The 26,700-nt window shown below is 30.3% G+C and overlaps 3 protein-coding genes and 1 pseudogene across 3 annotated transcripts in view; 1 reads left to right on the top strand and 3 right to left on the bottom strand.

The window, feature by feature from the left end:
- Positions 1-6,964, top strand: part of LOC100818268 (plasma membrane ATPase 2) — a gene marked incomplete in the record, with an annotated part of 7,692 nt that extends 728 nt beyond the window's left edge. The window contains 19 exon segments of the mRNA XM_014765293.2: positions 48-146; positions 327-464; positions 767-901; positions 993-1,172; positions 1,609-1,815; positions 1,909-2,028; positions 2,114-2,233; positions 2,404-2,526; positions 2,610-2,714; positions 2,811-2,955; positions 3,409-3,573; positions 3,822-4,060; positions 4,244-4,276; positions 4,364-4,445; positions 4,643-4,803; positions 4,940-5,125; positions 5,218-5,400; positions 5,480-5,658; positions 6,697-6,964. Of these exon segments, the coding sequence (XP_014620779.1) occupies positions 48-146; positions 327-464; positions 767-901; positions 993-1,172; positions 1,609-1,815; positions 1,909-2,028; positions 2,114-2,233; positions 2,404-2,526; positions 2,610-2,714; positions 2,811-2,955; positions 3,409-3,573; positions 3,822-4,060; positions 4,244-4,276; positions 4,364-4,445; positions 4,643-4,803; positions 4,940-5,125; positions 5,218-5,400; positions 5,480-5,658; positions 6,697-6,793 (2,697 nt within the window).
- A 5,152-nt stretch (positions 6,965-12,116) lies between these two features.
- On the bottom strand, positions 12,117-13,093 carry LOC100789744 (uncharacterized). The gene has a single exon (XM_003543639.5). It carries the CDS (start codon positions 12,802-12,804, stop codon positions 12,211-12,213), a length of 594 nt encoding a protein of 197 aa, XP_003543687.1. The 5' UTR covers positions 12,805-13,093; the 3' UTR covers positions 12,117-12,210.
- Positions 13,094-18,131: 5,038 nt separating this feature from the next.
- LOC100793962 (uncharacterized) lies at positions 18,132-18,832 on the bottom strand. Its single transcript, XM_003543647.5, has 2 exons — positions 18,645-18,832; positions 18,132-18,613 (listed from the first exon to the last, which is right to left on the bottom strand). Exons 1-2 carry the CDS (start codon positions 18,746-18,748, stop codon positions 18,223-18,225), a joined length of 495 nt encoding a protein of 164 aa, XP_003543695.1. The 5' UTR covers positions 18,749-18,832; the 3' UTR covers positions 18,132-18,222.
- A 3,011-nt stretch (positions 18,833-21,843) lies between these two features.
- On the bottom strand, positions 21,844-23,038 carry LOC106795537 (spermidine coumaroyl-CoA acyltransferase-like; annotated as a pseudogene).
- Between the last annotated feature and the right edge of the window lie 3,662 nt (positions 23,039-26,700).

Genomic DNA, 26,700 nt, shown 5'->3' with positions numbered 1-26,700 from the left:
CTTTTGTTGTTTGTGAGGTTCTATGTCTTTCTGTATGAATTTTGCAGGAGAGCAAGGTTTTGAAGTTTTTAGGATTTATGTGGAATCCTCTTTCATGGGTCATGGAAGCTGCAGCAATCATGGCCATTGCTTTGGCCAATGGAGGAGTAAGCTGCTGTATACTTTTAAGTTTTAATTGTATATTCTGTTGAAAATGTTTATTTTGATATCTGTGTGTGAATGCACATAATAGAAGAATGACTTTCAGAAATGGTTGTACAAGGTTCTTTTGACATTATGTTATTGGTTTTGCCTATTTCCTGAATTTTTATCTTCATATTCTTCAGGGAAAACCTCCTGATTGGCAAGACTTTGTTGGGATTATCACACTCCTTATTATCAATTCAACAATAAGTTTCATTGAGGAGAACAATGCTGGTAATGCTGCGGCAGCTCTGATGGCTCGTTTAGCACCTAAAGCTAAGGTATTAGTTATTAGAAGATTATAGGTCTGTTTGTATTGATTGGTAACACACTTTCATGAAAATGAAAAGAATTTGCTTCCATTTGATGGTGCCTCGTAATTCATGCACTAGTTAATCTCAGCCATTGATCTTCCTTCATAACTTGTGCCACGTTGGGCCAACATGAATTCTAAGAGATGCTATGCCTTTTTTACTAGCATATAATTTTGGATTTTGGTGAGGTTTAAGTGAAAATATTAGATTCATATATGTCTTGTCTTAATTTGACTTTTGCTAGTAATATTCCTAAAATACTTCTTCAGTTCCTTCGAGATGGGAAATGGATTGAGGAGGATGCTAGCATTCTTGTTCCTGGTGATATAATTAGTGTTAAGCTAGGGGATATTATCCCTGCGGATGCTCGTCTACTTGAAGGTGATCCACTGAAGATTGATCAGGTGCATCTTGCCGCCTTTACTGTTTTGTTTCCTGCTATCCTGTTATCATCTTTGTTTTGTTGATTGCTTATGTTCCTGGTTTGTGTTACAGTCTGCACTTACAGGCGAGTCTCTTCCTGTCACAAAAGGCCCTGGTGATAGTGTTTATTCAGGCTCCACATGCAAGCAGGGAGAGATCAATGCAGTTGTTATTGCCACAGGAGTTCATACCTTCTTTGGCAAAGCTGCTCATCTTGTGGACTCCACAAATCAAGTTGGTCATTTCCAGAAGGTAAAATGAACCCTTTTTTTTTTGTACATTTAATGCTTTTTTGGTACATAATGGTAAAATGAACCTGAATCTCTTTGAAACTGCATTTATCAGCGATTGGCAAACTTGTTAGAACGGAATGGAACATAACATGAGTTTTGTTTTATGTTTGGTACATTTTAAAAGTAGAACATAATTAAAAGTGATACATTTTGGTTTCACTAAAAAGGGTGGAACCAAATAGAAAAGAATATAACAAAATATTTTGTATTATCTTGTCCATGTGCTTACTGCTACCTATATAATAAGTTAATTTATGAACACACACAGTGATATGTGCTTAAATTTTGTTGGCTCTCTAGTCTCTACAAGCCCACCTTTGATTTTGTTTTCTCCTTTATATTTAGAATATATGCTTCACATTGACACTTAGCATTGTTCTGGGTTCCTTAAATAGGTCCTGACTGCAATTGGGAACTTCTGCATATGTTCCATTGCTGTGGGAATGATAGTAGAGATAATTGTCATGTACCCAATTCAACACCGGGAATATCGTCCTGGGATTGACAATCTGCTTGTGCTTCTTATTGGAGGAATTCCTATTGCCATGCCTACTGTTTTGTCAGTGACAATGGCAATTGGATCCCATCGCTTAGCTCAGCAGGTAGACATTAGTGCTTCTTGAAAAGTGGTTGTCTCAAGTTTTAATCAACTAGATTCTAGTCTTTATAGGATATGCTTTATACAATCATTGTAGGGTGCTATTACTAAAAGAATGACAGCAATAGAAGAGATGGCAGGAATGGATGTATTATGTAGTGACAAAACTGGAACTTTGACTTTGAATAAACTGACAGTTGACAAGAATCTTATTGAGGTTAGTAGTAGTCAGTTATGTATTGTGTTGTTTTCTTATTTGCCTTTTCATATTCTTAAACAAGTGTTTTTAATGTTTTCTGTAGATTTTTGCTAAAGGAGTTGACGTAGATACTGTTGTTCTCATGGCCGCTCGGGCTGCACGATTGGAAAACCAAGATGCTATAGATGCCGCTATTGTAGGGATGTTGGGTGATCCAAAAGAGGTAGGCTCATATATGATGATATATCACTTTTTCATGCTTGCAAAACATGCTGTTAAATTTAACTGTTGTTGTAAGGTTGTGTTTTTACTCAAAAAATAAAAAAGAACCTACATTACTATTCCCTTTTGTGTTTGCTACATGCTGTTGTATCTGAATTTGTTTAAAATTAGGCAAGGGCTGGTATTCAAGAGGTTCACTTCCTACCCTTCAATCCAACTGACAAGCGAACTGCAATCACTTATATAGACGGTGAAAGTAAAATGCATCGTGTCAGCAAAGGAGCACCAGAGCAGGTATTTTTATGAGCCAACTCATTGCTTTTGTATATTGGTTCCGCATGACTATAGAACTGATTCATACTTTTCATTACTACTAGATTTTGAATCTTGCACGCAATAAATCAGAGATAGAACGCAGAGTTCATTCTGTCATTGATAAGTTTGCAGAGCGAGGATTACGGTCTCTTGCAGTAGCTTACCAGGTATGCGTGTATTTATGCTCTTTCTTTTGGACTGGAGGTAGTAAATTCAAGTTACATTGCATATCATTACTGACTGCATTTATCATAATATCCCAGGAAGTTCCTGATGGAAAGAAAGAAAGCCAAGGTGGGCCTTGGCAATTTATTGGACTCTTGCCTCTATTTGACCCACCTAGACATGATAGCGCTGAGACAATACGAAGGGCATTAAATCTTGGAGTAAATGTTAAAATGATAACAGGTATTTGTCCGCTGCATGATATTATATATTAAACAGAAGAAAGTAATACATCCATGTTTCTTGCACTCCTGAAAACTTTCTGCATTATCTGTTGATGATGCTTTTGATGGCTCTATATTTTAATATTGAATTATAACATGGAAGAATGTAATGGTATTGGTGTCAGACTTGCTGTTGATTATGAAATTCGAATTAAGCAAAATTGTACAGAAAGGAATAAGTTCTCTCCCAACTTGAATAGCACCTCTTAATCTCTTATTACAATTGTGGCTAGTATCAAAGTATTTTGCTTCTTGGCTAAGTGCTTGATTTGCTATTTTTGTTGCATGGTTAGTACATCAAGTCTAGTCTCTTTTAGATGCATCCCTTGTGCTTTGGACATAATAATAGGAGTGATTTATTGATTCTTCTATTATTTAGGTATAATATCTTTATGAGTTCCATTTTCTTTAGGTGATCAACTAGCAATAGGAAAAGAAACAGGACGCCGTCTGGGGATGGGAACCAACATGTACCCTTCATCGGCTTTATTGGGCCAAAACAAGGATGAAGCAATTGCTACCTTGCCAGTTGATGAGTTGATTGAAAAAGCAGATGGATTTGCTGGTGTTTTTCCTGGTATAATACCTTTCTTTTCTCTTTAATTTCTTAGTATTTAGAAATATATGCATACATTCAGTAACCTTGCTTCAGTTGATGGTGGCAAGAAGCTACAATCTATGAAATACCTTGTACAAGCAACATCCAGGAGCAGTGGCTTTTCCCCTTCTTCCATGATATTTACTTGAAATGATAATGATGGTTTACCTTCATATGATATTTTTCTCTTTTATTTGTTTGACTTAATGAGTTTATTTTTAATACAGAACACAAATATGAGATCGTGAAACGTTTACAAGCTAGGAAACACATATGTGGAATGACTGGTGATGGGGTTAACGATGCTCCTGCTCTTAAAAAGGCAGATATTGGAATAGCTGTCGCCGATGCTACTGATGCAGCTCGTAGTGCTTCTGATATTGTTCTGACTGAACCTGGTCTCAGTGTTATCATCAGTGCTGTACTGACCAGTCGAGCAATATTCCAAAGGATGAAGAATTACACAGTGAGCCTACATTCAGTTCTAACTTTTGAGTTTGGTTTTGACTTTAGGAAATTGGATATTTTGTTGCATCATCTTCCCCTTAAATGGCACATGCCTACCTAAGAACCATTATCCCACCATCTTAGTCTAAACAATGATAATTATGATTATTTACTTTTCATTCATTGATTTTCTTTTGAACAGATCTATGCAGTTTCCATCACAATCCGTATTGTGGTAAGTTTTATAGTCTAAGATTGAGTATAGGCTATTGTTCTTTTAGACATATGACTTTGATTACTAACGTTGAATTTGTGTTGACAGCTTGGTTTCATGTTACTGGCCCTCATATGGCATTTTGATTTTCCACCATTCATGGTGCTGATTATTGCTATTCTTAATGACGGTATGTACCTTATTTTTCTTTTCAACACTAACATAGATCTTTACTAGTTAAGTCATGGATATTTTTGTCACCATTACCACCTAATTAATGTCAAATACCATGTTTCTCATTTTCTTTTCACTGATGTTGTGAAAGAGATCCTGTTTCTTGTTACTTTCTTTCCACACTTAAATTTATACGACCTTTGAATATGTCAGGTACCATTATGACGATATCAAAGGACAGGGTGAAACCATCTCCATATCCAGATAGCTGGAAGTTGGCCGAGATCTTTACCACTGGAATAATTCTTGGTGGTTATTTGGCTATGATGACAGTTATTTTCTTTTGGGCAGCATATAAAACAGATTTTTTCCCTGTAAGAAACATAGTTTATCAACTTAATTATATCATGTTTGTTAAGCCAATAATCCGTATGATTTTTATAATATATACTGCTTACTTTGAAGTTTGAATCACTAACTTTGTTCAATGGCTTGTATTAATGCTTGTAGCAAACATTTGGAGTCTCAAGTCTTCAGAAAAAGGATAGGGATGACTTTAGAAAGCTTGCCTCAGCAATATACCTACAAGTTAGCACAATTAGTCAGGCCCTCATATTCATTACACGGGCTCGGAGTTGGTCTTATGTTGAACGTCCGGGTTTGTTACTTGTTGCAGCTTTTGTTATCGCCCAGCTGGTGAGTGAATTCAACACACAACACTACTTTTGGCCTATTTACATTGTAAATATAGTAGTGATAATAACTTGTCCATTTGCTTTCATGAGCAGATAGCTACCTTAATTGCAGTTTATGCAAATTGGAGTTTCGCTGCTATTGAAGGGATTGGATGGGGTTGGGCTGGTGTTGTTTGGCTTTACAACCTCATCTTTTATATCCCACTTGACTTTATCAAGTTCATAATTCGATATGCCTTGAGTGGAAGGGCTTGGGATCTTGTTATTGAACAAAGGGTATGTGTTCCCTATCTATCAAAAAGACTAGTTCAACATTTGAACCGTTGCTTACTCTGTAATATGAAATCTTTGTCAGATTGCTTTTACAAGGAAAAAAGATTTTGGAAAGGAAGAACGTGAACTTAAATGGGCACATGCACAGAGGACGCTTCACGGCCTTCACCCACCAGAGACTAAGATGTTCAATGAACGTACAAGTTACACAGAACTTAATCAGATGGCTGAAGAGGCTAGAAGACGAGCAGAAATTGCAAGGTATGCATGCATGGGTTTTTATGATGGTCTAGTCTGAGGTAGTTTGCTTTATATGCATACCCTCTTACATGTTGCATGTTACCCCCAAGTGAGTCTTTGCTGATAATATGCACTGGAAGAGTTTATATGTACAGCTTATTTGAACTTATATAATAACATAAGCTTTTTAAAGTAAGTGTTTGGGAAGCTTGTGAAAATAGCTTATAAGCTGACTTTAGCTTATCTCAAAAGCTCTCCAAAATTGCGCATATAGAAACATCTTACGACCTATATGAAAATAGTTTTATCCCATATCCTTTTCAATTATAGAAATAACTTGTACATAAATGCCTATATGATAAGCACTTGTTGAATAATTCCTTAAATAAGGGTTGGTTTGTTCAAACTTCAAAAAAGCAATTTTAAAATAAGTGCTTTTTAGAAAAACACTTTTTTAATAAGTAGATAGGATTTGCTCTCAAAATAAGCAGAAAACAGCTTTTATTAATCAGAAACTGTTTAGCAAACACACTAAATAAACAGAAAGTTGTTTATTTTATTAAAATAAGTGCTTTTTCAAGATATAAATTTAAACAAACTCACCCTAAGTTGTTTATCTAAACAGATCCTAAGACTATTAGTACTGAATTAATCATAGATTCAGAATAAAATGGTAGTTGCCACATTATATTTTAAAAGAAATTGGAGTTTACACCATGCATCCACTCGATCTAAAGTTGTTTCTAACCTATTTTGCAATCATGATTTGCTAACACATTTAGTGTTCCTTCCTACTGTACATGGTATGGATTTAAGGTCAACATGAAAGGAAAGCTACGGTTGAAACTCTCGACACTACCAATTCCATATCTAACTTGTTATGCATTTTTCTTAACCTGTTGGTGTTCTCTCTCTTGATCTAAAGTGGTTTATCTGTAGTATAGGAACAATTATTTCACTGTATTATTATGATTATGATTTATGTGTGAAAGTAAATGTAAATAATCTTTAGCTTCATGCCCTTACATTTATATCATTGCGTTTGTTTTTCCTTTGCAGGCTGAGAGAACTGCATACACTTAAGGGTCGTGTTGAGTCTGTGGTTAGACTGAAGGGTCTTAACATTGACACAATACAGCAAGCATACACTGTCTAGAATGTTGAGTTTCATGCATGAATCGTGTATGTATAATGTGTGTATAATGCCGTTAGAAGAGTGTGATCATAGAGCAGCAAAAAATATATACTTTAAATGTTTGTTAAAGCAGTTTTGGTGGACTTTTTTAGACATGAAATTATTGGTGCATTAATACTTAAATGTTAAAAAGAGTTCCATTTATGCTTTCAATTTCGATACTATCATTCATGTCTTGCCATCAGGCTTATTTACGTTTACAAAATTGCAAATCAATTGAACCACCAATCCTTATTGTGGGTGAATTACACACTTAAGTAGTAGGCTTTTCTCACTATAAACAAACATCTTAGAATCTTACGGTTGCAGGTAACAATTCATGAATTATTTTTAAAATATATTTCTTTTCTTTTTCTTTCTTAATAACTTTCAAATTTCAATGTCACCATTAGTTGATTTGAAAATGGGTCTTAAAAGATGAAATGAGTTTTTAAGTGTGTAGGATGGTTTTGGAATTTTATACAAATTTTAATTTCTTCTTTCTGAGTCAGAATCTGTTGGATTATCCGCATTGAGTCATGATTTATGACATTCGATATCTTCTTGAATGCAGTAGCTTTGAATGTCAGAGTAGCAACGTATGTTTGGGAAAATATTGAATAATATAATTAAATATATTCAATGAATTCTTATCATTTATTTTTTTGGTGAATATTTGACTATAAAATGTATTGAAGATGAGTTAATGTAGAAATCGTGTCATTTTCATGTAGAACTCAATGAAGAATCGTTGGAGACTTACAAAGTCATTATGAACAAGAGCCTAACATTTGTTTAAGAGTACTGTCCCCTGAATCTGAAGAGAAATTACATGAGTTTCTAACTTGGTGTGGTCAAAGGTCATAAAGTTTTTTTTTAAAAAAAAAAAAACAAAAAAAAAACAAAGAACTTGCAAAGAAGAATGACATTGATATTGAATGAATAAGGTGGTATTTAAGTTTTCTGATGTATAAAAAAATGAATAAGATGGTATGATACAACTTGTCCTAAAAAAAAAGATTGTATGATACAAAAGCACAGTATATTTTAAAGAGACATATGATAGCTAAACTAATTGAATGGATACGAGCTTAACCAGACTGAATCTAACAACTGCATAACTAATGAAATGATTTAGTTACATCCTAATAGCTATGGCTTCTCAGTAGAACATTTTTTTTTTCTTTTAAAATACTAGGCTCTTCATTGGCTTTAGTTTGTGAGTACTATGCTACAACCTCTCCGCTAAATCATGCTTGCTTCTCGTCCATGATTTATTTTTAATTTTGGATTGGCATGATTTAACCAATAATAACAAACATACATCAATTAATTAAAAATTATTTTAAATATATTTTTAAAACTATTATTATAAAAATCTTACTAAACAAAGAGTGTTTGACCCAGTTTAATTTTAGCTTATTTTTTTTCCTTAAAATAAAAATCTAGGTCAAATAATATTTACAACATATTTACATAAAAATTCATAAATTTTAAGTAGCTTATTTTGTAGTGTAATTTTTTTTGTTAAAAAAAAAAAGAGCTTTTAGGAAAAGCTGCTCAAAGCAACTTATCCCTAGCTTAATCGGAGCTTTTCCGCTAAGCACCTCTTCGATTCCATGCGTGGATAGTTTTGCTTTTTTTTTTTTATTATTTTCCTTCTAAATTTTATATTCTAAAATAAAACTGCCAATTTACTTTGTTGCAGCTGGTGCTTCCTTTTTAGCTTATTTTTTTTTATGATTAGATGGCAATTTTTATAAAAACAAATAATAAAAATGCACTTTTTTTAATGTATTCTTTCGTGTTAGTTGAAATTTCTTGAGAATAAAATAATTTTGAGAGTAAATATAAGTAACGCGTAGGGTCCAATCGTATTTCTCTAATTTTGATAGAGTATTTCATAATTAAATTTAGAATAGGGAGATAAAATCGCTCATTAAGAACAACTTTTTATAATTAGATTCTAATTAATTTTAGTAACCTATTTCATCATTTTTCATTTTTGTCTCTCAAGGAGTATTTTTGTTCATATTTTTATTGGGTAAATATTATTTTTTTCTTTAAATTTGTTAGACATAGACAGTTCGGTTCCTGACAAATGAAAATTTTAATTTTTATTCTTAAATTTGCAAAAAAATGACATATTAGTCTTATGATTAATTTTCTCCATTAACTCATACAATTGTGCCTACATGACACCTTGATAATGTAGAAGTAGTTGATAGTTACCACATGTCATGTGTTAAAAGTTGATTATTCAATTCCATCTTTAAACTTAATAGTTTGTTGTCATTTTAGTCTCTCAACTTAACATATACTACCATTTTGGTTCTAAAAACACTTTTAAATTTTTAATTAAGTCTCGTGTTGCATGAAATTATTAGCATAAACATTATCATATTCTCTTACTTTTATTATTTTTGTAATTCTATCATTTAAATTATAGTATAAATATAAAACTAACTTATGAGTGATTACATCACAATAATAAGTGTTAAATCTATGACATTACTAATAAGATTCTATAAGATTTTAAATTGGATATTCTACCTGTGAATGTATGTATACATGATTTTGATGATGTCAAAGAAGAATCTAACAAGGCTGCTTCAAATGATAAGCATTTGCTTCAAGAATAATTCAAGATTGCTTCAACAAACAAAGCCCTTGTTTCAAGATTCACTAAAGACCAAGCCTTGCCTTAAAACAAAGTGCTTTCAAGACATGCAAGGCTCTGGTAATCGATTACCAGGAAGTGTAATCGATTACCAGAAGACAGGGTTGAGAAATAGCTGTTGAAAAAGGTTTTGAATTTGAATTTTCAACATGTAATCGATTACCATATGTCTGTAATCGATTACCAGCAACGAAACTTTGGAAATTCAAATTCAAAAGTCATAACCCTTCAAATTATAACTGTGTAATCGATTACACAAACATTGTAATCGATTACCAGTGGAAAGTTTTCAGAAAATCTGCCAACAGTCACATCTTTTCATTAGATTTGTGAATGGCCATCAAAGGTCTATAAATAGGTGACTTGGGCACGAATTTTATGCAGAGAGTTTTGCTTGGCAAAAATGTCTTATCCTCTCAAAAGACAATGAGAGAGATTCCAAAAGAACTTCATTGTCAAATGCTCTCTCAAGAAATCCTTGATCAAACACTTGCAAAATCTATAAGGATTCTTACATGATCTTCATTGTAATATTCTTCTCTTGAAGAGAGAATTCTTCTTATTCAATGAGATTGGTTAAGAGACTGTGAGTCTCTTGTTGTAAAGGATTCCTGAACACAAGGGATGGGTTGTCCCTGTGTGGTTCAGACTTTGTAATGGATTTTACAAAGATAGTGGAAATCTCAAGTGGGTTGCTTGAGTATTGGACGTAGGCACGGGTTGTGGCCGAACCAGTATAAAACTGTGTTTACATTCTCTCTTCCCTTATCTCATTTATGTTATTGCAATCAATTTTGCCTTGCATGTTTATAGAACATTATTAAATTGATTGTTGTTGCTTCTTCTGCATTCTAAGCCTATCCCTCTTAAGATTATTGAGGCCACAAGGTCCAACACTACCCAAATTAAGTTATTATTTTATATACTATTAATATGTATAGAATGATAGATTAATTAATTAATCTATTCAGTAAAAATAATGAAAAGACAATTAAAACAAACTTGACCCATTATGATGATTAAGTATAAGAGGACATGAAAAATAAGTGTTAGAACCATTTTCTTACAGATATTTTTACACTTCTCACTTCGTTGTTTCAACCATGGAGCATAAGAAGACAAGACTCATTATAAGTTGAAAATATACAACCTACCAAATTAAACATAAAATATAGTTAACTCATTATATTCTTAATGAAAAAAGAATCCATGTTTGTCATGTTGAAGTATACAATATACACAACTTACATAATTGATTATAAAATATAATTTACTCATTATATTAGTCATGTTGAAGTATAAAAAATAAAATACAATAAAAGGTAAAAAAATAAACATATCTAATTTCATCTTAAATTTTGATTGAATAAAATGATATATTTTGAATATCTTTAATATTTAATTTCCTCATTAATTAAATTAATATAATTACTTTTAAAATAAATTATTTATTAGTATCTATATATTTACACAATACACCTTTTTCATTTGATTCTTATTAAAAATTAATTTAATTTTCATATGTTTATTTCTTTTCAATTCATTTATATTATTGTTTGTCATTGCTATAATATTATTTTTTAGAATTTTAACTTATAAAATATAATAAATAAATTAATAGTTATTTCAAGTATAAAATAATATTTCTTATTTCTATAATTGACAATTATTTTTCATTTAATTTTCATCACCATAAATAATTGTTATCATTATAAAAAATATCATTTATTATCACTATACTAACAATTTATATGTAGTGTGACATTTAATTAAAAATTCAAAAGTGCTTTCAGTTTTAGGAACCAAAATGACAATATGTAATTAAGTTCATAATCAAAATATCAGGGTTAAGTTCAGAAAATAAAATGATACAAAATAGTTAAGTTTAAAGACCAAGTAAAAAAGTCAACTTTTTTATTAATGGCAAACACATGTATGACAAGTGATAACCATGAGATGTTTCATCATCAGTTAGAGTGCCCTGCAAATATAAATGTTTGAGTTAATGGAAAAAACTAACGGTATAATCAATGTCACATTTTTTGAAAATTTGGGGACAAAATTTTAGTTTTCATTTTTTAGGGACCTAACTATCAATGCCTAATAAATTCAATGAAGAAAGTAGGTATTTGAGAAATGAAATGTCTATTAACCGGTGTGCCTTTAAGGTATTGGTTAAAAAACTAAAAAGAAAAAAAAAAATTATTGAAATGTGCAAAATTACACTGGTCATAACTTTGTTTTATGTTCTCTTATGATTTTCAAGGACAAAATTTTAATTTTTATCTTCTAAAGACTTAATCTAATAAATTCAATGACAAAAATAAGTATTTGAGAAATGAAATGTCTATTAACTAGTATACCCTTAGGGTAATGTAGAGTATTGGTTAAGAAATTAAAATTAAAAAGATTTTTTTTACATTTTTTTTATAATTTTCACAATAAATATATTTTTTTAATTCCTTAGTCATTGTTCTATGGCAAGATTTATTTTTAGTGCAGAGGACATTTTAGTCATTCACTCATATTAGGAAATGGATTCTCTACCCTGACTATTATGACTATGTGAGATCTCAATCTTCCAAAACAAATTATATATTTTAAATAGTAATTAACTCAAAAAAGTTTAAACCCTTAAATGATCAAGGTCCATATTATTCATTCAAATGACTGAACACACGAGTCCAAATTAAAGTCTCAAGAACACGAAAACCGAAAATCAACCACTTAATTGTTTAGTATTTATATTTACACAAATTGTTGTTGGCCGAACGAGGTTCCTCGCATTCATGATGGCAGCATGTAGGATGAGTTGAGTCGAGAGGTAATGTCTCCCCAGACCGAAAAACATTAACATAATCGGAGCAAACGACCGAACCATGTCCGCGTACTGTTCCTTCTTCGAAACAAAGTTCTCGTCCCCCATCCACGCGCCGTGTAGCAACGCGCTGCCACCGAGCACCACCCAGAAGAAGCACAGCGACTCCGGCGGCGTTAAAGAGGTCGAGAACGAACACGCGAATCCCAACATCGTGGAACTCAGCAACGCCCACGACGCGAGTTTCACGGCGTGGAGCCCACGCGCCTTGGGTTGTTGTGGTGGTGGGGAGAAGTCGACGGAGAAGTAAACGACGTAGATGAAGGCGGCGAAGAGGAGCATTGGGGTGTCGTTTTTGGTGTAGGCGAGGTAGGTTATGATGCCGCTGCTGATTGTGGTGCTGAGAAAACTAAAGATGTCATAAAGTGGCAGCACGCGCGGGTTTGGCGCGTGGGCGTCGGAGGAGGTGGCAACAGGGAGTAGCGGTGAACTCATAGTAGTGTGGTGTGGAGAAGGAAGGGTTCTTTTCTTTATTTATACGAAGGAAGGAATGAATGAGAATGGGTTCGAATGATGTTTCGTTTTAGGTTCTTAGAAACTCAGACTCTGCTTCCTGGAATTTTCACTTGACCTCGAAAAACTAAATAATTTGTCAAAAATATATATCAAAATATTAATTATAAAAAAAATCCTGACAGTTTAATAAATAATCATTTCTATCAAAAATAAAATTCGAATATTATTTACACAATTATATATCAAAATAATAATTATTTTATTTTTAATGTAATATTAATTTTTTTATTCTTTATAACATTAATTAATTAATAATAATATAAATTAATTTTATAATTTTTGTTTTATTTTTTAGTATGAGTAAAAGAACCGGACTATTGTTTTGGAATAGAGTAGACGGATTAGTTTATGGTTTATCACTTTGGAATGGGGTTGATCACACTGACGTGTGAGTGTGTCTCTGTCACAGTTAAATTTATTTTAGGTTTCAAACTTTCAATGCTTAATTGTAGTAATTTTTATCCCTAGAGTATGTAATTGTCAATTTTAAGCTATATGTAAAAAAATTAATCCTAAACAATAAAATAGAGGATATATATTTTTAGCACTCTTTGAATAACAGAGGATATACATATATGGAGAAATATTACTTAATCCTAAACAATAAAATAAAACTTTTCAAACAGGATGATATATATTTTTAGTGTTTACGAATAGATAAATAGATAATGTTCACTCATTGTTTCTGAAAATAAATGGTTCAGTTTCGTCTCTAATTTATGAAAATGTGTTATATTATATATATAGTCCTTATTTTTATAATTAATTTTTTTTATGAAAGATAAGATTCATATTTAACACATTTTCATAAAAAAATTATGTTAGAAACAATATTCTCATATTTATAAAGACTAAATAAGTACTATAATAGAACCAACTCTTTAACATTCCCTCATAAATCAAATTTGCGCATTTAACAAGAAAAAAATGTACCTTATGAAAATTACATGGTCATATCTAACTTATTTAAAAGAGTAAATCATTTTAGCATGTTAAAAGAGATTTTACATTATTATTCAATCCTAAATAATGATAAATTTTTTAATTATTATAGTAATTATTTAAAAAATTATATCAACAATATAATAAAAAATTGTTTTGAAAATTATACTAATAATAATTTTTAATTGATTAAAAATATAATTTTTTATACTAATAATATACGAAAATTAGACTCTATCTAAAATATCTAACTTAATTAGTTCAATGAAACACTCCAAACAATAAAATCTGGTACAACCCTATAGAAATCAATGTCAACATTTGCTTGATAAACAAATGCGCAACAAGCATAAGTTGGTCACTTTATTTTCGGCACTTACTCTGGGTGTTGATGAACCCATTCAATCAAAATTAATTCAAATTGAGATTTGAACAAATCAAAATTTTTCATTGGATTACATTTTTGATTTGATTTTGAAATTCAATCTATTCCAAACTGAAATTATAGAATTTTTTTCCCAAACATACATAAAAAATTAATTAAATACCAAAACATACATATCCCTCCATTATTTACCAAAGATACCAAAAAACACATGTATAAATTTGGATTGAGAGGATCCAAATTTATACTGTATTTTCTCAAAACTTTTGCGAAAATCAATTGAGAATTCAAATTTTCCAACCCAAATTCTCAAAGTGATTTTTTTTATTATTTTTAAGAAAAATTATATTTTTTTAAAAATTCCTGTTAAGGATCCGAATTCTCAACCGATTTTCACAAAATTTCTCAACCCAAATTTACACTATAAATAATAAACACACATGTTTTGGTAAATACCAGGGGATATGTATATTTTGGTATTTAATTAATTTTTTATGTATGTTTAAAAAAATCAAAATTATATACATATACCCTTTTATAAATAAATTTATGTTACTTTTTTTAAGCAAAGTAACATAAATTTATGTTACTACTGTTTACATTTTTATTTTTATATATTTATAAAATTATCACATAATTCATATTTATTTATGAAAAATTTGTTTAATTGAAGATAATTTTTAGTAAGTATTTGATTAAAGGTATGTAAGTATAATTAGTTATATATATTTGAAGCTACTATTAATTGTTTATTGACATTGCACACAAAAAAAATAGTTTATTGACTTCTAAAAGATGTTTAATATCTTAAATTATCTTTTACTATGTCTATTATATATATTATCATTTATTTAATACTTTCTCTAAAAAAATAAAAATAAGACTAAAATAAAAAAAAATCAATCTAAACTACTTTAAATTGGATTAAATTTAAATTTTTAATAAAACTGATTGAATGATTAGTTAAAAAAATTAGAGTGATTGAATCAAATGATTTTTCTCTTTAAAATCAATCTAATCCTATTTACAAACACTCCTACTTATTCCTTCATGAAAAAAATGAATTTGTATGCAAAAGTTACTCATGAAATGACCATCTCTAAGTCTAACCACTTTTCTGGATTGCACTCTTTAAATTTTTTAGTTAAATATAATTTTTTTAATCAGTATAGAAAGCTCATTTTATATTGTTTATTTATTTTCACTTATCCAAATATATGGAGAAAAAAAATCTTCAGTTCTTTTCTCCTTATTTTTATCCATTCAAACAATATATTTTCTATTATATTTTTTGTTCTTATATATTTTTTCTATTTCTTTTCTCATTATTTTGCTTGCAATCTAGAGAAAGCAAATGTTGTGAGCACGTGTTTCTATTTATAATTTATCATCTTATATTGAAATGTTCCTTAAATTCAAATTTGATAAAAATAAAAATTATTTATGAAAATTTTCATAAAAATAAAAAATTACAAACAAACTGAATAAGTCAAATCAATCTTTATTTTTTTAACAAACTAAATTCAAGTTTTTAATTAGACTCATTTAAATAAATAAATTATTACCAACCCTTAATACTTGAAGAGGTGAAGTTGTTCAAGCTTTAAAGCCTTTGCCAAGCATCATGGGCATGACTATCTCATCAATTGCGCGAGGAGACCGAATCATGTTCATACCATATCATAAAAATGACATTAGAACACAGTTACTATGTGTACCAAGGAATGGTCAACCTGTAAAAACATGTCTAGTCCATATGGATTTTATCTTCATTATACCAAGTCCTCATGAGTAACTTTTCAGGATAGTGGGTAAGTTTGACAAGTTATCCATCAACCTTTCAAGATCGTCTCTCATGTGTCAATTTTCAGCCACCGAAGAACCAAACTTGTTGATAAGTTTCTCAATGAATTTGAACAAAAGACGTTAATCCATTTTTTCTTACAAGTGAATACTCCTGCACAAGTTATATTCAAAGTGAAGATTGATCCCAAAATGTGTTGTTCTAGGGCGAGAAAGCATAAGAAATTATTTAATATGCAGACAAACTTGTATTATTCTATACGATAATTATATTTTAGATAGATGAAAAGGAAGCAAAATCAATAATCATGCAACCATATTTTCTATTTGACAATGTATTAAATAAAATGTATAAGCAAGATATGAATAAAAAATGCATTATTAGGTTACTTTTTTCTTTTTTCTGTCCTATTCATTTTAATTTATTCAACTTATATTATTACTTCAAACTCTTCAAATCTGTTTTCTTCACTTTTGGATAAATAAACTTTTTGATTCTGGTTGAAGTTGTTTCACCACTTGATGTCCTGATCCCATATTTTACCACCGTAGACTCTCACAAACAAGCTCCACGTCCTACGAATCTCTAACAAACCTACCAATAAATGAAGCAAAATGAATGTGACATATCATGAATAAATGATGATGTAAAAATGAGAAAAAAAAATAAAGCTTCAGGGTCTATAATATTTTAATCTTTGTAATCTCGATCACACATTCTCACAAATAAAAAATCCTAGAACTAAGTACTGACAAATCATGTATTGATTGTTTTAGAGTGAATTTTTATGTCAATTACATACACTTTTAATATATTTTCATTAGTAAAATTTATATTTTGATTTAAGTTATGTAAAGACATGTGTGTAAGAGATTTTATGTGAAAAAAAATTAAAAATCATATATTTTTAAGCTATTCAAACTTTATTGAGAAGACCATAATCGTGATAAATTTTATACAGTCATGATAAATTCTATATTGTCATGTTAGTCACTACATTTGTGGTCACAACCAAGAAATCAATATCAAATATATTTTCGAATAGGATTATGATAGATTTAGTATGATTGTGATAAATTTTGAATGACTGGATTGTTCGCATAAAAAAATTAGACATAAATTGTAGTATGCAATCACTTTGAGCATGATCATAGTGTGTATTAGCTCATCTAAGCTTTTTAATTAGACTTTTGTCTAGGTTTGAGATATACATGATTGCTTGCTCAGCTCAACTAATTAACAAGGCACCAAGACAAAAGTCAAGATGTTTTTGTATCAAAGTTCCTTAATACTCTCCCTAGTAGTGCTGGAGAATCTCCTATCCTTCAATTCCCCAACTCTCTCTTAACTCTCTATTGTTCATTCTTTATGCCTCACAGAAAATGTCACCAAAGTTACATTACCAATGATTACCCCTAAGAAGATACACATCTCTAAAGTTTGATGAGCTATGAAAAGTCATCGAATTTAATAACCTATGCCGAGCTCGTTAATATTTGAACTTTTTCCCAACAACACTTCTTCGATTTTGGACCATGGCCCAGCCCGATATGGTCCATGAAACTAAGTAAGGCAACAAAAGTTTCATGTATTAAGTTTTGTTTGTATAAATTTGTCTGTAAGTATTTATAAAAAAAAGTAAAAATCTCTCTCAAGCTAAAATCAATTTATATATTTAATTTTTATAAAAAATTCTTGCATATAATTTTTTTAAAAGTTAAGACACATAAGTTAATTTTAATTTTATGAAAAAAGTTTAATTTTTTTTCTTTTTTTATAATTGTTGCCCAAATATAATAAATAACTTAATTAAAATATAAGGTATGTTATCAATCTTCTACTTTTCACTTTGATTTATAATGAGTTAACTTTTAAAATTTACATGTACGACGTAATACCTTCACGATTAGAAAGAACACAAAAGAATATCATTAGATGATCAACTTAATTTTTAGAGATCACAAAGTATCGGCTTGTAAAGAACACTTTAAATTCCAATCACATTTTCCATATATCTTTAGTTATCAAAAATATTTTATTTTGTTTGGTGTTTAATTATAAGATAATATTATTATTTCCGCCATTTTCTTTATTACATAACAAAAAACCAACAAGTAGCAAGTTGAAAACACATCTTTTCATTATAAACAAATACACGTAAATGAATTCAAACAAAAAAAACCCTCAATCAGTCAATCATTACACATTATACATCTACCTTAGCCTCTGTTAATATTGGTTTATAATCATAATCATTATAGCAGCAAGTATCATTATTGGAGCAAGCACTAGTAGTAGCACTCTTGTCACCCTCCCAAATGAAGTACACATAGAAAAGAAAGATGTTGCCACTAATCACAAGCCCAAAGAAGAATGAAGACTCGAGGAAGCTCATAAAGGTCGAAAACTCGCACGCAAATCCCAACATGATGGTGCTAATCAAGACCCAAATGATGATTTTAACGTTGCGTTTAATATTATGGGAATTGGATGATGAAGATTTAGGTAGGGAGTGGTACAAGCGAAAGCAATAATCCAACAAGAAGGAACCAAAGTAGACATGAATAAGATTCTCATATAATTTTATAATTGAAACATAATATTATGCATTTGATTTCATATATATATATATATATGTTGATGAAACCAAAGATGGGTAACACACTACGAGGCTTTTGGGGTGCATGATCGGAATAGGTAAGAGGCAGAAGGTGAAGTGATGAAGAAGTCATGATGATAGTTGTAAGTGGTGTATCTCAATTTTTGATTAATTGGGTTTTTGATGGGTGATGGAAATGTTGGATTTGATTTCACTTAAATGTTAGAGTGGGGTAGTGGTTTTTCTTGGAAAGTGAGCGGGAGGGAGATGTTTCCATTGTGCTTCGTTTCGTTTCATTCTTGGAAATTAACATCCACTTACATTTCTTTTGAAATATTGACACTTTGAATAACGAATTTGCTTGGAAGTTTCGGTGGACCCATATCGATTAAAAAGTCTTGCATGAAAAGAAGGATATTGGAGGGGAGTTGATATTCCCACTATATTTCCAGTACCATTTTTGCTATTTCCACTATCAGTGTAGTGGGAATAAAAAAAGTATCTCTCTGCACATTTTCTCAACCCCTTCCCCCATTCTTCTCACATCTCTTTCCCCTTCTTCTTGCATTGTGATTTTTGTTTTGTTTTGGAAAATACCATAATAGAAGTACAATTTAGTTGTGATTTTCAATCGAAAACACAATAGAATTGCACTTTCGTTGTTTTATTTTTTTGTTTTGAAAAATAACACAACAAAAGTACGATTTTGCTGTGTTATTGGATAAATAACACAATAAAATCATATTTTTGTTGTGTTGTTTTTCAAAACAAAAAATAACACAATGATGCTATTAGTAAACAACAAAAGTACTATATTAGACACAACGGAATGATGTTATTAGTAATTTTTTCACCTCCAATTGCATAGCGGAAATACAATTCAATGGTATAATTTTTTAGGTGGCAGTTTTGGAATATGGGTAAAATGCACCCACATGGGTAGTGCCGTTAGCAAAAAAGGTAGTGCTATTAGTAATTCTCTAATCGGAGTACTATATTAGACACTTTATGTTACTCCGTCGAAAGTAAGGGTGGGCTGGGCTGAAGCCCTTTCACTTTACGTGTTACTATTTAAACTCCTAAGTTACTTTTAACCCCCCTAGGCAAAGTGAAAAGACAAAAATATACTTTTGATATTCAATTAAAAATACTTCTTGACAAAAACATGTTATCCTTAACTACTTGTGATCACCCACATTTTCTTTTGAAAGTGAATTTATGGTAATATATTTAGTAATTTAAAAAAAAACAATAAATTCTTATGTATCAAATTTTACTACTCATTTGTAAAAAAAAAATTATAAAATATATGTTCTTTCTTAGCAAGTCATATGAATATTTTTGGACCAATAAATTGTTGGTTTGAGTGATCTTGGACTCGGTCCTCTCAAATAAGGTCTCAATAGGTATTTTTATACATACACGAACTTTAGAATCGAACCCTTAACCAGATATTAAATCATGTAACTTTTCTTACATCAAATATTATTATTATTATTATTATTATTATTATTATTATTATTATTATTATTATTATTATTATTATTATTATTCATCTCAAATATTATTACATAAATTTAATTAATCCAAATTTGAATTTAAACTTTAACATAACATATCAAATCAATAGACATAGAAATAATGTCTTGATTTAATTTTTTTTTGTAATTTTTTTCAATCTTAATAGTCTCACCTTTTTAAATTTATTCCTATTTAATAAAATAAAATCCTCATTATTGTTAATAAAAATATCTTTTATTATATTTTTTCTTTCTTAAATACAAAATTTTATTTCTTAGTACTGATGATATTTTTTATCTTTTAAATTTTAATTTATAAATATCAATATAACATATGAGAAACTTGTTAATTCTATATTTTAATTCATTGTGCGTCCTTGATGCATATACATGTAATATTGTTTAAGGGCATACAAATTAACTCTGATTGGATCATTGTTCAATCTTAAAACTTTTGTTATTAAACAGTTTAGAGACCCGCCCAATTCTTAAAATATTGTTCCAAAGTCGCATATATTCATATATCTAGTTGAATTAGTTTTAACTTATTCAGGAATTCGTCAAAATGCATGAGACCAACATCAGGGTCCATGGATTATATAGCGCTGCAAGCACAAACAAGTTATATTTAACACTCTCTATATATCTACTATGTGAAAGAATTTAACGACAATACATCGGTACAAAACAGTTTTACATTATCAATTAATAAGAAATTATCTTAATATAACTTTCAAAATATTTATTATAAAAATTAACAAATTTACATACTAATAATTTATAAATAAATTACAATATAAAACTACATTACACTGTATAAACTAATTAACTATTTTCAAATAAAGCAGAAAATGTGGACAAGAATAATCTCATAAAGTTATAATTATAATTTGGTTTCAAGGAAAGACATTAGTACTGGGCCACAACAAACTGACTCAACCTAACCTTTTAAAGGCATCAATGGCACCGTGACAATGATTGATTCCGTCGTCTCTTCCTTCGTCAATTATATTAGCTCACAAAACTTTCCATAAAGTTGGCTTGCAATGAGTGCCAATGCCAATATATGCAAAATGAATATCAATACTACATGTTAAGAAAACAATAAATGTAGATAAGGTGTCTAAACATGAATGGATGGTAGTGCTAGTGCTCCTAAGTCCTAAATTACATTGACCAAAAAATTATAGAAAAAGCAAATGTGGTGCACAAAGATAAGCTATACCAAACTATATGCACACTCATTGTTGATGATACGCTTGCATCACTACAAAATGATGATTTAACATTGTTGTATCTACATCGGTTATCAAAATCGATGGAGTAAAACATGTGATGGTATTTTTAAAATTATTGTCAATTATTTTAAGACGTTAACATTGATTTTTATAAAATTGATTTTGATGTAAACTGTTACGAAAACAGTTTTATAAAAATCATCTTTGTTAGTTTGACCTAATTACTGTCTTTGAAATCATCAGATTTTTAATTACTTTATTAATTTTCACTTGTCACTCTGAATGAATTCGTGCCTTTAATTTACTCTTGACTCGGTGGTGACCTCCGAAGTTTGTCGCAAGCTCCGTCATGCCCTTCATTCTGCTTCAATCTGCACTGCTTTGTTTCACTCTCGTCCCACATACCGTCACAGCTAGCCCATTCCCTCCATTGCTTCCAACTGCCTCCATCGTGCAGTAAGTACCAAAGTCGTTTTACTCCTAAATTAAATTTTTTTGTTGTTCGTGCTCCCTCATTTGTTATAGCTTTCATTCATACGTGCCTAGTGTTTGCAACATGCTTATGAATTTGTTGACATTGTGAATTTGTGTTTGTTTAAACTCTACATATACTGAGTTTTAAGTAAAAATCCCTTTTTCCAATATATTTAAGTTGTGAGAAGCATGTGTGTAATTGGTCCACTGTCTCTACCAATACTGCTTTGCTACATAGCCCAAAAGGTCTATTACATTTTTATATTAAGGAATGGAATTGGAGCAAATCAATTTTTCATACTAGTAAGTGAAGACTCTAATAAACTGAGAACCGAAAAATACAATAACAAATAAAAATTGCCGCATTTTTGTTGCCACCAAGTGCTTCAACAATTGTGAAGCTTTCTTTCACAACATCATCACTTTCCTTCATCAGTTCCATTTTGAGTCTTTGTATGCTCTTACAGTTTAAGTAAAAGCATTCATGTCAAATCTCCTTGGTTGGCCAAAATGGTGAAACTACCCTTGAATTCTCATCTATGGCAAATTGGACTGGCTCCATATTAAGAAGTAGTGTCCCCATTAGTCTCTCCCTCTCCCACATAGGTTTCACTGATGGCTCACTTTTTCCACTGTACTTGCAAGTTTAGCCAAGGCTCTAAAGAATTTATATGCACCAAACCCATCACAAACACTGTGTGACAAGCCCATTCCAAGGGTGAAACCCCCACAGAGAAACTTGGTCACCTTGAAAACCAAAGGGTGATCATGAGAATTATTAGGGTTATCATCATCAAACACTAGTTTCTGTGAAGTTGGAACATCAATCCCTTCAAGGTAGTGAAGAGAAGAGAGTTCATAGTTAGCAGTTGCCTCCAAGAATGGAATTCCATCAACATTGCAGTTGATTCCAAGTTTTCCATCATCAAATGTCACTATCTTTCCAGCAAGTGGATAATAGTAAACAAAGGCCTTAGAGAGGGCTTCTTTTATCACATGAGAAGGGTCTAGTTAGCCATTTGGTGAATCAAGATTTGCTTTGTAGACATAAATGGTTTGACACAGAATGTTGAGAACTGGATCACTGTCAATGGTGGACAGTGCAAGAAGTTCAGGTGGTGCAGGCTTAGAGGGTTTAACTATCACAAGATCCTTCATATTAAGGACAATGGGTGTCTTTGGGTTTGCCATGGAATTTAATGTGTAAAAAATAGAGATGCGAGGATATGAGAATATATATGTATTAACTATTAAGTGAGATATATGAGATGGATCTGCTTCATATGTATATATAGATAGAATTGATTGTGTAACTCTCCTTGGGTCTTAATATGAAGGATGTTATACACTCCCAACTCAAGAAGTGGGATTGGTTGAAAAATTGGACACTCGCACATATGGAATAGGAAGGTGACACCTTGATTAGGAGGGAAACGAGATTTGAAAATGTAACATTACAATTAAACTACCAACTTTGTTACTCTTGTAACATGCAGAAATTTGTAAGAATTTTGCTCACTAAAACTAATGAAGATTATATGTGTGGAACTTACTATAAAAGAAGATATGCATGGTTGCATGTGGTTGCTAAGTATCATTTATATGCAAGTGAAATGATTACTCAAATAGTCAAATTGTTTCTGTGTTCACAACAATGTGGTTTTATCATCATCATACACAACTTTCTGTTTCTTAGACCACCAGGACACAAGACTGGGTCTTAAGAAAATAGTTGCTCCTAATGTTGATCTCCTGTCATCTAGGTCTAAAGCCCTGTCAGCATCATAATATGGCTGAACAGAAAAAAATAATTCGACTTGAAGGCTGTAATCTTAGGCCAATATATAGTAATATAACCATTTAAGTATATTAGCATTCTCTTGATAGCTTGCCAATGTTGTTATGAACGACTAGACATGAACTGTCATACTTTATTCACAAAAAAGTTGATTTCTGTCTTGGTTATGGTGACATACTTAAGTGATCCAATCACTGATTTGTAGAGAGTAGAATCTTACAACCTCTCTGAACCTAATTTAGAGAGTATACAGCCCCCAACCATAGGAGAGGCATCGGCATGATGAGTGAAAGTCTTGAGGCTTATTTGAATTGTGTTTTATTTTGAATTGTGTTTGTTTTTGAAAGTCTTGAGGCTTATTTGTTTTTCAAACAAGGGTGCAGTAAGACCACAGATTTGGACAGTGAAGAGCTATTGGAGCATTTGCCTGCATTGTAGCAGCTGTTGTATCGACTTTTTGCCAGAGTCTTGTATCACTTGGCATGAAAATGTAATTCTTAAGCTAGTTTATAGGTTCGGTTGGGGATTATATCAATAACACCAGCCAATTTAACATATTTGTATGTTTTTTCAATAATTTTTGCATACTTTCTTTAATCCTAAGATATATGATCCAATTTAACATATTTGTATCAATTATTATTGCAACACTCTCAAAGTTTATATATTATTTCAAATTTTAAATTATAGCGTTTAACTAATAAATTTACTTCTTAATCTATTCACAATTTTATTACTAAAGAAAAAAGTAAATATAGCGCAGCAGAGTGGAATAATCCGTGCGTACGCAAGGATTGGAGACTAGTTTTTTGTTTTAAACGCAAGGGTTGTAAACTAGTTTTGTATTAAATATTATTTTCTTATTTATTTGTTTTTTACACAGATTCCTTATTTTGTTTTATTATGTTGTTAAGATTTAAATATCACTTAATATATTCTATTTTTATCTAACTAAACAAGTAGAGAGAGGACTGAACGTTTCTTTCTTTCTTTTTGTGTTGTTCCTATCTCTTTGAGTTTTTTCAAACACCGTAAACATCTCCTTATTTTCTACTTATTTATTTTCCTGTTACTTCTACGCTACTTTTCTTTTCCTCACGTATAAACAAAACACGAGGCTTTTATTAATGGATAATATCATAATAAGCCTAGCTAAAGAGACATCTGTGGGGCCTGGGGAGAAGCATATATAGTCTCCTCTTTTGAAAACTATAACCCTTCTATCACAATTTTTTTAAATGTCAGCAAAATGAAATTTCATTAAAAAAGAGGATAAGGGTACATTTTTTTTAATTAATGACTTAATATTTTTAATTTACGTTTTGTTTTTCAATAATACATACTGTTATAAACTTTTTCTTTATTAAATAAATTTTATATTCTTTTAAATTATATTTTTATATTTCACCTAAATTAATTATGTGTATATATGTTATTATTTTAAACTTTATCTTAAATATTTTTCTTTTAATTTATTACTTTTAGTTTTTAGTTAAATTTAAGAAATAGTTGCTAGTTATTTTATATTTGAGATTGAGAGATATCTTGTAATTGTTGGTCCACATATTGTTACAATAAAAGTCAACTTTGAAGAATGCTAAGTTGTCAAATAGTCCACGACTTTGGGTGGCACTTGTTGTGTCTTTGCAACTAATTTATTATACACCTAACTGACTTTTCCCTTTTAATGCATGTTTATTCTCAAAACATTTTTTTTTTAATTTTGTGCATTAGAATTTATAATTGTACATTGAAATTCACAAAAATATTTTTATAACTTTAATCTAAACATCAATTTATTCACATTGATATTTATATTGTGATCTCACCCTTGTATTCACATTGATATTTAAATTGTGATCTCACCGTTGTGTAACATCAATGTCACCATTGACGTTGAGGTTTGAGAAAATATCCAAATTCTATGTAAAACACCAGTGACAAGAAGTTGCTTCCAATTTTATAATTGTTATATTTTGCAAAAGAATTCGAACTTTATGATGTGGCAACAGCTACATCAATCTTCTCTTGCAATCAAACAAAAAAAAATTCAAACACACTATTATACCATTCATATTTCATACCTCATTGTTCATACTATGCTGACATCGATGTTGCCTATGGCGAATGTGCGTATTCATGCATTGATTTCCACAAAGTATGTTGTTTCATTGTGCCGAAATTTCGAACAATGCAAAGTCCGTTTCACATATTAATCCAAACACGCCACGCCAACTTAAGTACAATTTTATGTTATTTATGATTTTTTACAGTAATATATGAAGACTTTCTCCCTGTTAACTTAAATTATCATCGATCTTAACTCCATTCTAATAGTGCTTGATACATTTCGGATGGTACCTAGGACAGCATTATATGACTTTGATTAATTTTTTACTTGATTAAAGTACTGAATTATTGGTTGAATTTCTTAATGACTAATCCACCCGTATAAATTTATATATATATATATATATATATATATATATATATATATATATATATATATATATATATAAATTTTAAATAATTTATAACCTATAAATTCCATAATTTAAAAGATTATTCAAAAAAATTCATATTATATCTTAAAAAATCTCATCAAATTCACAACTCAAATTAATAATTATTTCTTTTTGTTTAATTTTTAGAATGATAGGTAGACTCTCCCAAACTATATATGGGTAGTTCTTGTTGTTTTTCACATCGGATTGGTTGATACTTTTCAAATGGCTTGTTGGATTTTTTTCTTTTGTCTTAATTAAGTTTTTTATATATGAAATATAGATAGATTTTAAATTATTATATAACATTTTTTTTCACCTGTACCTGAAAATTTTTTTAATTTCATTTTACCATGTCGTTAGTCATCTTTCGTTAAGTGATGACGTGATAAACGTAATATCACATCATCACGTCTTGTCACAAACACCTCGTTATAATGTTACTACCTTACATGACATAAGGTAATAAGGTGTGATAATGTGACATTCTATTTACCATGTAATCACTTAATAGAAGACGACTAACGACGACTAGTAAAATGAAACTGAAG

Source organism: Glycine max, chromosome 13 (assembly GCF_000004515.6).
Source record: "Glycine max cultivar Williams 82 chromosome 13, Glycine_max_v4.0, whole genome shotgun sequence".
NCBI lineage: Eukaryota > Viridiplantae > Streptophyta > Magnoliopsida > Fabales > Fabaceae > Glycine > Glycine max.
The sequence above is the reverse complement of the archived record's forward strand: the minus strand, read 5'-3'. Positions and strand labels throughout refer to the sequence as shown.